Genomic DNA, 14,771 nt, shown 5'->3' with positions numbered 1-14,771 from the left:
AGTTAAACTAAAATACTCTTTGAGAGTTAATATATAAACTCTTAACACCAAGTGTTAAATTATCAACTCCAGACAGATTTGGTGTTTAACACTAAATCAGAGTTAACGTACCAACTCTCCAAAAAGAGTTAAATTAACACTCTCTGGTGTGGACCCATATAGACACTTTAATAGTGTTGAAATCAAATCCGACAGTGTTAATTTGGACATGCTGGATTTGCTGTGTATAATCTGATTTCTGTCTTTTAGTTTTTTAAAAAGTGAAGCGCCACACACTAGTTTGTGTCATTATCCAGATGTACATAAGCATGATTACACAGTTACTAGGGGTGGGTTTTGATTATCGATTAAAATCGATTCTTGGATAACGTCATATCGATTCATTAAAATCCTGAATCATTTTTTTATATAAATGTATTTTGCCCGAAATGCCAGAATCTCAGGTTAAACCTCACAAAATTTCAACAACCACCAAACAGCTAAAGCAGTAAATGAGAGCAGGAACACGGATTCTGCAAAAAGACGTAAACACAAAGCACGGAGCCTCCGACGGATCAGAAGCAGTGAGATGTCGCCTTTCTCACCCGACGGCTCGTACGGGGATGCGGTCGGGGCTGAAAGCCGACAGCTCGCTGATTCTAATGTTTCGGCGGGTCCGCGCTTTGTGTTTACGCCCTTTTTGCTCAAGTTCTGAAGCTGCAGGTTTTATCTCTCACCAAACAATATTGACCAAACCAGCAGCAAAAGAAGATCCAAACTACACTTCACATGGAAGAAATAAACATGATAATTATCTCGTTTGGCTCTCAGCGAAGGCGGTCGCACTTTTTCTCCTCTCCTCTCCCTTATCTTCCCTGCAATTGACACCCCTTTCTCAACGAGAAGTCTGGGCTTGGGTGAGCCTGAGTGCTGAAGATATCTACCTATTAGGAACCATGGTAACATTGTTCTGGTTGATCGGAGCTGGCTTGGCCCTGACTTATCGAAGAATTAAGAAAGCAGAACTGGCTGTTCAAACCCCCACAAGGCTGCCCACTGGGATTGGAATGATGGGAGAGGTGTGAGTTTCTCAAATGGGCTCATTGAGTCAGCACGGATAAGATCTGGACTTCTTTAAGTTGCTTGAAGACGTTTCACCTCTCATCCGAGAAGCTTCTTCAGTTCTAAGGTCAAATGGTGGAGAGTCCCAGATATAAACCTAGTGGGAGTGACCCCCCACAGAGGGACAAAAGGACCCCCTGATGATCCTCTAATCGCCTGAGCCAAGGTGTGAAACTGGGTGTGGGTCCCAATCAGCCAGAGTTTCGTGTGAGTTCATTGTGAAACCTGGCCCCACCTTATCATGCGAATTCCTGAGATCAGATGGCCCAGGATGTGAGTGGGCGTTAAGGCGTCTGGGAAGGATCTCCAAACTGGATTATAGATGGCAGAGAGTTGGTGTCGTAAACCCCACCTCTGTTCAAAGATGGTCGCTCACAGTGGACATAGATGGCTTCTTTCACTCCTCTTTCAAACCATCTGTCCTCTCTGTCCAAAATGTGAACATTGGCATCCTCGAAAGAGTGTCCTTTGTCCTTAAGATGCAGATGGACTGCTGAGTCTTGTCCTGTGGAGGTGGCTCTTCTGTGTTGTGCCATGCGCTTGTGAAGTGGCTGTTTGGTCTCTCCAATGTAGAGGTCTGGGCATTCCTCGCTGCACTGTACAGCATACACCACATTGTTAAGTCTGTGTTTTGGCGTTTTATCTTTCGGGTGAACCAGTTTCTGTCTGAGCGTGTTGCTGGGTCTGAAATGCACCGGGATGTCATGCTTGGAGAAAACTCTCCTGAGTTTCTCTGATACACCGGCTACATAGGGGATGACAATGTTGTTGCGTCTGTCCTTCTTATCCTCCCTCGCTGGTGTCTGGTCTTCTTTTCTCTGCCTCTTTGCTGACTTTAAGAACGCCCATTTAGGATAGCTGCACGTTTTGAGTGCTTCCTTTACATGCGTGTGTTCCTTCTTTTTTCCTTCAGGCTTAGAGGGAACATGTTCTGCCCGGTGGTGTAGGGTCCTAATTACTCCAAGTTTGTGTTCCAAAGGGTGATGGGAGTCAAAGAGGAGGTACTGGTCCGTGTGTGTGGGCTTCCGGTAAACTTCGATGTTGAGTTTGCCGTTCTCTTCAATGTGCACAGCGCAGTCCAGGAAAGGCAAACAGTCGTCCTTTGTGTCTTCCCTGGTGAACTTGATGTTTTTATCCACAGAGTTAATGTGTGCAGTGAAGGATTCCACTTCTTGTGTCTTGATTTTGACCCAGGTGTCGTCCACATATCTGTACCAGTGGCTGGGTACTCTTCCTTTGAAAGAGCCAAGAGCCTTCCTTTCCACTTCCTCCATGTAAAGGTTGGCTACAATAGGTGACACGGGGGAGCCCATGGCACAGCCATGTTTTTGTCTGTAAAAGCCTTTCCGCCATTATGACAGGTAATGTAGGACTGAAGTGTCCTAAAAATCACACTTAAACAGTTTTTTTAAAGGTAAAGTACATTCTCACATCATACGAGTTTATTATCCAAGTCTCAGAATCCAACAAAGTTACATCCACTTTACAGACTGTTGTACTAATGCTGACTAACAGCAGCACTTAACAACAGAAACATGCAGGATATCCTCACCAGCTCACCTTGATATCTGTGTCACTGGACAGCTTTCTCCAGAGTGAATCGACGTGGACACCAGCCGAGGTAAACAGCTGACTGACAGAGGAGTCACAACATAGACTTGTTTGTCCTGCTGCAGCTGGACATGCATTCGAATTGGGAGAGTTGCAAACATAGAATTTAACTGACTGCACTATGCAATCTAATAACATCTAGTGGTGACATTTTACACACCGAACCTTGGAGAGTTTAAAAAAACAGTCTTTAGTTCATGCAAAGAAAAAAAGGTTAAAGAGTGAAAGTGAATATTCTCTGCTGGTTCAATCATTGTGAACAGAAACAAATCATGTCAAAGATTTCTGATTATAAATCTTTATTCAAACCACAAACCCTGGATTAAATCAAATACAGACTTATTCATTCAACACAAGAAAACACACAGCTACAATATTTTGTCATACAGAGTAACAAACCTCAGGATATGAACACAGTAACAGCGCTCTCTGCTGTGTTGGGTGCTTTTGTTCATGTGCTACAGCAGACGTGCATGGTTCTCCATGTAGTCATGCGGGTCTCCTTCAAAGGGCAGACGTGGAGGACTGTTGCAGGCTCCCATCAGGAAGATGATGATGGTGCCAAAGATCATCACAGGAGTGATCAGGAAGAGGCAGAGACGGTCGACGGTGCGAGCGATGCCGCTCCAGTTATCTTTCTCCTGTGACGACACCAGCGAGGGCAGAGTTTTATGTTTCACCTCATTTTTTATTCAATAAAAACAATAAAGCCATAACCAAAGGAACTAATGAGCTTCTAGTCCTCTCATCAGATGTTGTTACAGTCTGGCCCCAGATCCAAGAATAATGAAGTCAACACAGCAGTGTTAAAAACTGCTGGTTTGGGGACTCCAGTGAACCACAGTGGAAGATTTGGAAGAGACGTGAATCTTCCTAGCAGTGGCCAGACTACCGAAATTACTCCAAGAGCACATCAACGACTCATCTAGGATGTCACAAAAGAACATCTAAAGAACTGCAGGCATCACTTAAGGTCAGAGTTCACGATTCAACAATAAGAAAGTGACTGGGCAAAAATGTCATCCATGGGCGAGATCCAAGACGAAAACCACTGCTGACCAACAAAACATCTGGATGATCCCCAGACTGACCAGATGTAACGGGTTTAAGTCCAGTTACATCAGGTTTAAAACGAATACAACTTTTCAATCAAACATGGAGGTAGTGTGATGGGTTGGGGCTGCGTTGCTGCTTCAGGTCCTGGACGACTTGCTGTAAATGAACCGTGAATTCTGATCTGTACCAGAAAATCCTGAAGGAGAATGTCCGACCATCAGTTCATACACTGAAGCTCAAGATCACTTGGGTTATACAACTGGATGATGAGCCCAAAAAAACAGATGAAAGTTTTGGACTGGCTTTGGAGTCCAGACTAAAGTCCAATGGAGATGCTGTTTATGCTGAAAAACCCTCCAATGTGGCAGAATTCTGCGAAAAAGAGTGGGGCCAAAATTCCTCCCCAGTGATGTGTAACATTTGTTTTTATTTTTTATCAATGCATGAACTTTCCCCCCCTCAGGTTGGCACAACCAGTTCTGAGGCTTAAGGGGCGATGACTTTCACACAGGGCCAGGTCGGTTTGGGCAGCTTTTTCTCTTTATCAATGAAACCATCATTTGAAAACTGTGTTTTGTATTTTCTTGGATTAACTTTGACAAATATTAGAATTTGTTTGTTGATTTGAAACATGTGCGTGTGGGAAATACTGAAAAAAATGCAAAATGTTGATGAAAACGTGCTAACATTTTTTACACAATTCAAAGCATCTTGAATCAAGCGGAGCATCGTCACGTTCTGGTTGTTCGCTCTCACCTCGTTGTATTCGTTCTTGTTGCGCATGTGTTTGATGATGTAGTTCGCTCCGTCCACAGCTGGCTTCATTTCAGAGTACAGCTGATCCGTCACACCTCCGTCATCCTGGGGTTTCACCACTACACACACACACACACACACACACACACACACACACACCTCAATTTAAACATCCTCTCTGCAGGTTTTACTGCAGAGTCCACTGATCACGTATACGACCAAACAGCTGGCCCCAGCAGCATCAGACTCCAACACAAAGATGCAAAACTACGTGTAATACTGATGTGCTAAAGCCTGGCGACGAAGGCCACATCACTACATCTGATTTCCTGTCACAATAACGCAGCATCTTATAAACACACTCAGGCGACGGTGCGTACATGCTGCATGGGTGACTCGAGTGGTGAAGCCGTGTCTCTCCGATTGTTTCTCAAACATCAGCTCGCTGCGAGACTTGACGGTGTAGTACTCGTCCGCTTTGGCAATGTAACCCACTGAACTCGATCGTCGCGGCAACGCTCCATCCCACGCTGGCTCTGCCTCCGCAGGGTGGGACATGAGCAAGAGCCGAGGCAACCGTTCGAGGAAAAACTGGACGTGGAGAGAAACGTGTTTATTTACATAAAACTCAGAAGGTTTTATATTTAATACATTACTATTGCTGTATGGCACTATTACAGTACTACACTGCAGTGTGTCTGAAAGCTGACACTTTAAGTTGGCATATATTGGACAAACAAAAGTAAATCAAATATAAACAAATGAATTTTAATGCCATAAATATTCTTAAAGATGTAGTCGTTGAATTAATGCTCAAATATGCCATAAATACATATATGTAGTATTTACTTCTGTAGTTATGTACCTTGATATTGATTCTCCTATTTTTGCTTTTGAATTAATTTTACTTTATTATTTTATTTTCAGCTGTGCTGCCTCAGCACTGTCAGTGTGAATCAGTGAATACACATCAATAAGCAGCAAAGCATTAAAATAAGCTGGGAAAATATTGTGAGAGAAAGATGCAAAGCAAATAAAAAATTGTGCAGCTCGGGTCATAACTCGCACTCCGTTAAGAGCTCACATTACCCCAGTTCTTCAGCAGCTTCACTGGTTGCCCATAGAGGCCAGAATAAATGTTAAAATCTTACTTCTTACATACAGGTGTATCCATAAATCTGCTCCTTCATATTTGTGTGACCTACTCCATATCACCACTGTTTCCTGCCTTCTCAGATCATCATCTGCTATTCATCTTACTGCTCCATCCTCACACCTTAGCACTCTGGGGAGCAGAGCTTTCAGTCGCTCTGCTCCTCGGCTCTGGAAGTCTCTTCCTCCTCCTTCCTCCTATTGACTCCCTCTCCGTATTTAAGTCACAGCTCAAAACACATCTGTTTAAACTGGCTTATTCGCTTCAATGCTGATTTTATCTGTTGTCTGTTTTGTAATTTTAACTTATTTTATGTATTTTATGACAATTGTTTCTTTTATTAATTGTGTTTTTTGTAAGGTGACCTTGGGTTTCTGAAAGGCGCCCTTAAATGAAATGTATTATTATTATTATAAATAAGTTCTTAATAAATAAATCAGTAAGTAAATAAATAAGTTTTCAAAACGTGCAACAGATATTTAAAATAAATGCACAGAAATATTCTTTGGCTGCTGCTTAAAATGTGTAATATGTTTGTGCATTGAATGGTATATTTTATAAATTCATTTCACCTGGACAGGATGTACATCACATGTTGTGTGTGTGTGTGTGTGTGTGTGTGTGTGTGTGTGTGTGTGTGTGTGTGTGTGTGTGTGTGTGTGTGTGTGTGTTTTACCCTCTTGGTCCACTCAGTCATGACGTGCGTGCTCGGCGTCCTGAAGTGCAGGTTGAGGACGACCACACAGTTTAAAACGACCACAGTAACCAGCACCATGATGAACATCAAATACCTGAGAGACAGTTTAACTTTAGCTTTGATCTATTATTTCTTTCTTTTTTAAATTATATATACACATTATTTTCTCACTTTTCATTTCTTGTTATTTGTCAGCGAGTGTTTACAGACTGGGAACTTTAAAAAACAGCAGTCCATATTTGGAGAGTCTTCACCCCAAACAGGAAAACTGTAATTCTGGGCATCAAACTGGCTCCAAAGCAAACAGCTGTGCTACACTTTACTGAACAAATGATGCACTTCCAGTATGCAGACTCTTTCTCCAAGTTCTCATTATTACTTCAGTCTCGTTTGAAGGCTTCTGTCCTGCAGTCCATTCCTCTCATGACTCTCTCCTTTGAGGCTACGATTCCCAACTGTTGGACGTCACATATCTCAGTCGTTTTTCGTTTGCTTCCTGCCTCTGCCAGGCTCGTTCTGTCCTGCGTGTCTCTGAATTTCTTGACGACACTTCTCACTCCAGTTCATGATACACGCTGTGATACTAACTTTGAATATTCATCTCCTGCGTTGTGAGCATCAACGATTCTTTTTCTCAAATCTAAACAAATGTATCTGGTTTTGGCATGACGCTTTCTCAGGTGACATGTTAAAGCCTTGTTGAAGTTTTTAAACTGCATTGCAAAGTTTAAGTACATCCCTGCACAGCAGTGGTTTGCGCTCTGGCTCAATAAAAAGGGCGTCAGAAGGCTAATAACACTGACCCTGGTAACTCTACTGTTCTCTGAAATAATCGTGTTGCTGGGTGCAAACAGAAATCATTCATGTTTACTGAAGAAAACCAGCATATTATAAAGAAGCACTTGGAAAAGCTTCAATCTGAATCTAAAGCTGATGTTTCCAGCTGTTGTTGGGAGTATGTTTTGCATTTCTTACTTAACAATAAGCGGCACAGACATGGAAGTTTCCGGCAGCCTTTGAGAGATCAGCAGCAGGAAGACAGACTGAGCGAGCAGCACAGAGATGGACAAGGTCATCTTCTCGCCACCTGCACACAAAACGCACAAACTGTTTCAACAAGTGAAGGAAACCAGTTCAGACTGGAATCATTTTAAACCTCCAACAAACTATTTCTGGGCAGTTTAAGAGCAAAGTGTTTGCAAAGTGTTTGCAGGTGAGCTCTGTTTACACTAAGACCAGAGGAATCGACAGGAGATTCCCAGTTACGGTGATTTCTGACTTTTTCCCAGATTAATGTTTAAAAATATAAATGATTTAATTATAATTAGTTTACAAATACATTTAATCTGCCTTGCTGCAGTTTCCTGTTGACAGCCTGCAGAAGATTATAAGCTTTCAGAGTTGGCACATTTCTCTGTCTTATAAAAAAAACAAAACTGAGTGTGTCTCTGTGCATGTCGAGGAATATTTGCACAGCTCGGTAACACCACAGGTTACAGAGAAATGGTTGAAATTGCTCTTTAAACGTGCACTGACTGTCAGCGGGCAGGTAGTAGACGAGGCAGGCCAGGAAGGAGATGAGCACACAGGGAATGATGATGTTGACAATGTAGAACAGAGGTTTGCGTTTGATGATCAGGTAGAAGGTGATGTCCTGGTGCTTGTTGCTGTCCATGGGGATGTGCTTGTAGATGTTTCTCTTGGCTGGCCGGTGGACGATCTCCCACTCACCGTTTTCTGCCAACATTAGTGGAAAACATGAGATGAGACCCAAACAGAAGAAAGTTTACATAACGGCGCTTCCTCCACGTTTGACTGCCAAACCTGACTGCGTCGTTTCAGCCTAAAGTGAAAAGATGTCTGTTCTTTGACATTAGAAGCACTAAAATGTGTTTTTCATGTCCATGTTTGTGAAAAATGTATTTAAATGCAGTGAAGTCCAAACTTTTTTTTTTTTTTTTGCCTTGCACACTACAGTAATTATACATTTTTTATAAAGATGCAATAAAAGTGTTGGAGTTTCACTGGAACTCTTCATATGAGGTGTTGATGTACTGGTGATGAAATAAAAGAGGCCAGAGTTGGGCTGAAAAAACTGAATAAACCCATCGAAGAAAGAGCAACACTTTCAGTCTGGTTCATTCATAAAAAGACGGAATCCACTGACCAGCTCAGGATCACCAAAAACCCAGAAAGACCACAAAAGACAATTAAAGTGGATGATGGCAGAATTTTTTCCATGGTTAAGAAAACTAACTTCACAAGATCTAACCTTAAGAAGAGACTCAAAGAGGTAAGAGTATCACTGTCAGCAATCAAGACACACCTTCATGAATACAAATACAGACGGTTTACAACAAGATGCAAAGCTCAAGACAAGAAGACCAGCTACATGATCTTTATGTGCAAGTTAAATCCTGACTAATACTGTGGGAGGAGGTGTGGTTCTTTGTGGACAGGCGGCTGCACGGACACTTTCCCAGATGAGCCAAAAATATATATTTGGACGGGATCGAGTTACAGTACAGTATGGCATGGGCATTTCTGACAGGGAAAAGTAAAGTGTGAACATAACACTGGAGTGCAGAAAAGAGCATCTACCTGTAAAGCTAGCAGGGTCAATAACGACCCACTCTACTGTATAGTTGGCGACTTCTCCGGCGTATTCTTCTTTCAGGAGCATCCGGATCTCTTTGGCGTTGTAGGTCAGAGAGCTGCAAAGCACCGTGACAAACACGGATTAAATTAATCTGAGATCTTTCAGGAGAAAAACACCATAAAAACTTTATAGATTTGCTTCACAGCAGGCTGTAAATTCTGATTTTGGATCCATAACTGTCAACAGAGAGCTTTAAATAATTCTTTCTTACGTGAACTTGAGCGTGCAGTTCTGCCAGTCGAAGGGGAAGTATCTGACGTTGATGGAGCAGGAGGAGCGGAAGATGGCCGGTGGCAACCAGTAGCAGAAACCATTTTCATACACCAGTACATTACTGTAGTAGGCCACTTCAAACTGGGCATCATTACTGAGACATGGGGGAAGGAGGAAAGGACATACAGTTAGGAAAATCTGTTTTTGCACAATGATTTATTTATTTTATTTGGGCTCTTTGCTCCACCACAGTGGGTTTTACATCAGTGCAGACTTTCAGCTGTAATTTAAGGAGATCAACACAAAGTGTAGCCTTAAAACTGATTTGGTTTTGCAGTACTGTGAAAAAGTTTTTGCAACACTTGAATGTTTGAGATCTTTAAAGACAACCTGAGTAAATAGAAATGTAGTTTTTAAATTATGATTTTAATTATTAAGGGAAAAAACATTCAAACCTGCGTGAAAAAACCTAATAACATGTGCCAGCCTTACTGGCAAGAACTGCAGTCAAGTGTTTGAGATAACTGCCAGTGAGTCTTTCACATCACTGTGGAGGACGTTTGGCCAACTTTACTTTGCAGAGTTGTTTTAATACAGTCACATTGGAGGATTTTTGAGCATGAACAGCAGCTTTAAGGTCACACCAAAGCATTTGACTCACTCATTCTCAGATGGACTTCCTGCTGTGTTTTGGATCATTGTCCTGCTGTATAATACAAGTGCTCCCAAGGTTCAAGACAGCAAATTAATGGCCAAACAGACCAGAATTAATGGTTCCATCAATTACACCAAATCGTCCTGAAGCAGCAAAGTAGCCCCTCCACCATTCTTTTGCTGTTGGCTTGGTTTAACACCAGATGTAACGGGACTCAAACCTCCCAAAAAGTTCAGCTTTTGTCTCATAAATCCACAGAATACCAGCAGTGGTTTTCACTCAGGGTGGCAAAAACAGGGCCAGGCCTTAATGACTGGGATTATCATGACAAAATAGTTTTCATTTACTTATCTCATAGAGACGGACAAATACATTTAAACTTTTTAATTTTCCATTGGCATAAAAATGAGTTTTTTTGTGTGACCTCACTTGTTTTCCAGAACGATCTCCGGCAGCCACACCATGCTGGGCGGCAGCCGGAGTATCTCAATGCCACCAAACTCTGTGGAATTCCACGTCAGCCGGTAGTCAGTCCACGTCTGCCATAACACACACACACACACACACACACACACACACACACACACACACACACACACACACACACACACACACACACACACACACACACACACACACACACACACAAGTAAATAAAGAGCTGCAAGTACTGAATATGAAGATGTAAAAGAATGAATTGTTACCCACAATTTCCAGCCACACGTTCGTCAGCAGCGTCTCATCTACTTCTTTCTACAGAGGAGAACAAAGACAAACATCGATGTTTCTGTTTGAATGTGTTCGATTTAAACCTAACGGACACATTTAAAGTTTTAATGACAGGATGAACTACATAAACACACAGAAGCTGCGAACCAGAGAGATGAGGTTGGAGAGCGTGAGGGCGAGGTTGACATCGACAACATCCTGCTGCTTCTCGACGGGGCGCAGCTCCTTGTTGTATCCCATCTCTTTGAACACGTATTCAATAACACGCTCCTCTTCGTTCCTGCCATTGCACTCTAACACACACACAGATTAAAACACACACGTTTTACAACTGCTGTTCATATTCTCTAAGCTGCTCCTACTAAAACTGGGAGAGATTATACAAAAGTCCAGCAGGCCAACAAAGGACACGTTTCAGTATTTAAGATGAGCAAACCAAACCTGCTGAGGAGCCAGTGGGCAAAAAACTCTGCTGGAAACCTAGAAACCAACCAGTACTGTGAAGGAGGAATGAGACACGCAACAGTAAATCTATTTCTAGAATTAAACATGAGTTAAAAGAAAAAAGCAACTTTACTTTTTTCTACCATTTTTCAAGTTATCTTTAAAATTTTGCACAAAGATGTCAGTTTTCATTTTTTTCTCATGACGTAATAATCTATTATTTTAAAAAACAGCTTTTTTTTTGCTGTTGTTAATAATTTCTGGTTGCAGTCCAATGCTTTTCAGGATCTTTATGATTAGATGGGCCACTTTTTTCCTTGACTGCTGCTCACGCTGACACTTCTGACCCTGCTCAGAGTGATTTTAATCCCAGCTCCTCTCCTCACCTTCCAGCCTTAAAGTCATTTATTGCCGAATATGGAAGGAAGACATACATGAAAACACACACGCCTTTCATATTATACTGCTAATTCATTTCAGTTCAATTCAATTTTCCTTACACTGAGCTTAATCTCAACCACAGTCACTTCAAGGTGTTTTATATTGTAAGGTGAAGTAAACTCTTTGGACTGACCAGTGCTCAGAACAATGGGAAGGTCTAAAGATCAACTGCAAACATTAGAGGTGGATGCTGGGTGGGTGCAGCAGTGCTGACATCAGAGGGACAGGTGGGGTATGACGTGGATGAGGCGTGTAGAGAGTATGAAGCGGTGCAGCTCAACTCGGCTCCCTGCACTAGCTCAGACCCCCCCAACCAGCTTCTTTCTGTTGACGGTGTTTGAATTTAGACATGTTTACTCTTTAAATTAAAATCTGAGTCTTAAGATCAAAATAAATCAAACGGTATCACCAGTGACAGTTTGGTTTACAGTGTGGAGTCTGATCCCAGTATTAGTCCAAAGCTGAATCAGAGCGACTCCATCTGCTCAGGAGATGAGACACTTGAAAGCTTCAATGTTGCTTCCTAATGGGCTTCCAGCTCCTGTTTCCGAGGTCAAACATAAACTCATCTCTAAACTCAAAGAATGTGCTGCTCAATTTAGAAATCCACAATCCCACAAAGTCCAGGTGACATCTTTTTGTGTTTGTTTTTAGTTTGTTTTTTGAGTAACGGCCAGGCCTAGTGACATAAATACACTGTAAACAAGCATGACATTCAGAGAGGAAAACAGACGGGATCCAAGCGCATGAATGCTTCATGCTGCTCGGATTTCACAGCTGCTCTGCAGATCCATCGACCACGACGGATAACTGGCTTCCCATCCTACAGCTCACCACACAGCAGCGCTTTGATTTTCACCAATCTGATTCAAAGCGCACGCTGCACATCACTGAGTTTACATTTCTCTATTTGAGATGATCATTTTTCACTAACGAGGTTTTAATTTGGATTTTAAAAAAACCCTCTGTAATGTCTCAATACCCAACTATTTGCTCAATGAGTCCTTCCTTAGAAACCCCCCCAAAAACACTTCCATTTAAAAAAAAGACTTGAAATAAGTCTGACACAAAAGTTTAGTCGGTCACATAACAGACCAACTGCTTTAGCTGTAGATTACATTTTCCAGTAAGAATAAACTTCCTGCTTTATGATTAAAGATATTTTCAACCTTTAAAATAAAAGATTTGCTTTGAAAACATTTCGTCAGGTTATCAGCTTAACGTTTTCACTAACTTACCCGACGACAGCAGTGTGAGCAGGAACAGAGTGGCCAGTGCTGCACGCTGAAGCTCCATGGCTGAGTGGAAGTGAGAGGTCCAGAGCCCTTTCACCCACCGACCTGCTGCCAGAACCCGAGAGGCAGAGTGACAAACAACAGCTGCAGACACACCGAGCAGAAAATAGAAAGCACAGAGCAGGCCTGAGCCGCCAGCTGCTGTCACCTCCACCCCGTACGGGAAACTGATAATAAACATGGAGTTTTAAATTATGAGATCTGAATAAGTTAAAAAAAACAACAACAACACTCAGTTTGAGACACTTTTTTCACTCTTGGGTCTGTATGATGTCACAGACAGGCGATATTCAAACACCAATAAATATGGAAGCAGGTACAAATAAATCGATCATCCCTCCAATTTATATTTGGGCAGAAAAAAAATCCTGATTCCTGTTTCTCCCTGCTGACCTGCTGGATTCAAAGCTCATACCATTACATCGTTAGTTACTATTATTCTAATGTTTTCACAGTAAGCTTTAAGCTGTGTTCGACTCTCATGGTTCAAGGTAACTTTATTTATACCCACAGGCAAGAAAAATGACAGCATTTGGCATCCCTTCAAAAACACACATACCTAATAAAAATATAAACCTCACTGTAGCACATGTATAGTAATTTAAACATTTCGAATCAAAAACTGTCCCTGTTGCTGTCACTGAATTAAATAAGCACTAAGCTGTTTTTATAACGCTTTGTCCTGCATCCTGGAAACAGAAACCTCCGTCCTGAGAAAAGAAGCTGAAATTCAGCCCTTAGAGGATGGGAACCATTTTTAAGGACTGATAAAGCCATCTTCTGTACCTGCTTAGAGTACAGGGAGGCTAAACAAGACTGTTAGGGATGCACCGATACCGATACTGGTATCAGGTATCGGGGCCGATACTGTAAATTGTGTGTGTACTCATACTCGTAAAAGTTAACCGATACCATGAACCGATACCAACTTATTTCATTAATCAGAGGGTGGCTTGTCATTTCTGTTGTAGTTTTTTAGATTGGCCACTAGGGGGACATCCCGCGCTAAACAGGCACAGGGTTAGGCGAGTGAGACTGGCAGCTCCAGATTTAAAAAAAGAGAGAAACTGGAGGCTGCTGTAGCTAGGCTAAACAAAATGTCAGCAGTGTGGACCGGAACAGCCAACTTTAACTCAGGTTTTGGAAAAGCGATGAAAAATGTCAAGAGAAAATCCACGGGCAGTTTAAATAACAGAGGCTCTGACTCATTTTATCGCTCTGGATGACCAGCCAATGCCGGTCGTGGAAAACATAGGATTGCATCGTCTTCTAAGCATCCTCGAGCTGCGATATGAAATTCCCAACCGCCCACACATCAGGGAGGTAATGGTGCCAAAACTTTCTAAAGAGGTAAAGACAAGCAGTGTGTGCGCGATGTCAGTCCTCGGTTTAACGGCACAGTGGACTGATGATCCACGGGCAGATGAGGAGTTCGTTCGTCAATGCCAAATACTTTCGTTCTTTTGTTTGTTTGTTTACAATATGGACACTCTGCAATAATTTAAAAGTTTATTTTATTCGCAAATCTAATTTGTATTTATTTTATTCCAAACAGAAGCGTTTATTTATTATTCTGAAAGCTCGAGACGGTGCCAATAGTTCAGTGATATTTTGTAAAATTATAATGTGGAGACTCTGCAATAATGTAACAGAAGTGCTTATTTTTCACTTGAAATTTTTTTGTGGTCATTTTTAGATTTAATTTTTTATCGGCAGGGAATATAATAAAACCTGTCTTCCAATTAATTGTATTATAGTATCGGTTTGAAAAAACTGGTATCGTTGCATCCCTAAAGACTGCGGCTCACCTATCAGACGACTGGACCATCTCAATATTTGATCTGTTGGGAAGCCAGATAATATTCTGTTCACAAGAATTATGAAAAAATACTGAACAAATCAGAAACATCTGCCTGAAAACATCCGTCAGCTCTATAAATATGTAAATGATAATTAAAAAT

The 14,771-nt window shown here is 41.7% G+C and overlaps 1 protein-coding gene across 2 annotated transcripts; it reads right to left on the bottom strand.

Annotated features, from left to right (window-relative positions):
• Positions 1-2,504: 2,504 nt before the first annotated feature.
• On the bottom strand, positions 2,505-12,885 carry chrnd (cholinergic receptor, nicotinic, delta (muscle)). 2 transcript variants are annotated; one of them, XM_040052477.1, is made up of 12 exons: positions 12,754-12,885; positions 10,778-10,923; positions 10,610-10,654; positions 10,331-10,440; positions 9,245-9,400; positions 8,976-9,088; positions 7,911-8,111; positions 7,350-7,461; positions 6,354-6,468; positions 4,905-5,115; positions 4,525-4,643; positions 2,505-3,353 (listed from the first exon to the last, which is right to left on the bottom strand). In XM_040052477.1, the coding sequence occupies exons 1-12, from the start codon at positions 12,809-12,811 to the stop codon at positions 3,171-3,173; spliced, it is 1,569 nt and encodes a 522-aa protein (XP_039908411.1). In that variant the 5' UTR covers positions 12,812-12,885; the 3' UTR covers positions 2,505-3,170. The 2 variants fall into 2 exon arrangements, with proteins under 2 accessions (XP_039908411.1, XP_039908412.1); XM_040052478.1 differs by lacking the exon at positions 9,245-9,400 and having other exon boundaries at positions 2,995-3,353.
• Positions 12,886-14,771: the final 1,886 nt, after the last annotated feature.

This window comes from Simochromis diagramma, unplaced genomic scaffold (assembly GCF_900408965.1).
Source record: "Simochromis diagramma unplaced genomic scaffold, fSimDia1.1 OVJJ01000606.1, whole genome shotgun sequence".
Classification (NCBI taxonomy): Eukaryota; Metazoa; Chordata; class Actinopteri; order Cichliformes; family Cichlidae; genus Simochromis; species Simochromis diagramma.
This window is presented reverse-complemented; position numbering and strand designations above follow the sequence as displayed.

Excerpts from the sequence above, each read along its gene's own strand:
- chrnd (XM_040052477.1), bottom strand. The coding sequence starts at position 12,811 with ATGGAGCTTCAGCGTGCAGCACTGGCCACTCTGTTCCTGCTCACACTG. Across the intron at positions 6,469-7,349 it reads TCTGTGCCGCTTATTGTTAA|GTATTTGATGTTCATCATGG; the intron begins GTAAGAAATGCA and ends ACTGTCTCTCAG. Across the intron at positions 4,644-4,904 it reads TCGAGTCACCCATGCAGCAT|TGGTGAAACCCCAGGATGAC; the intron begins GTACGCACCGTC and ends GTGTGTGTGTAG.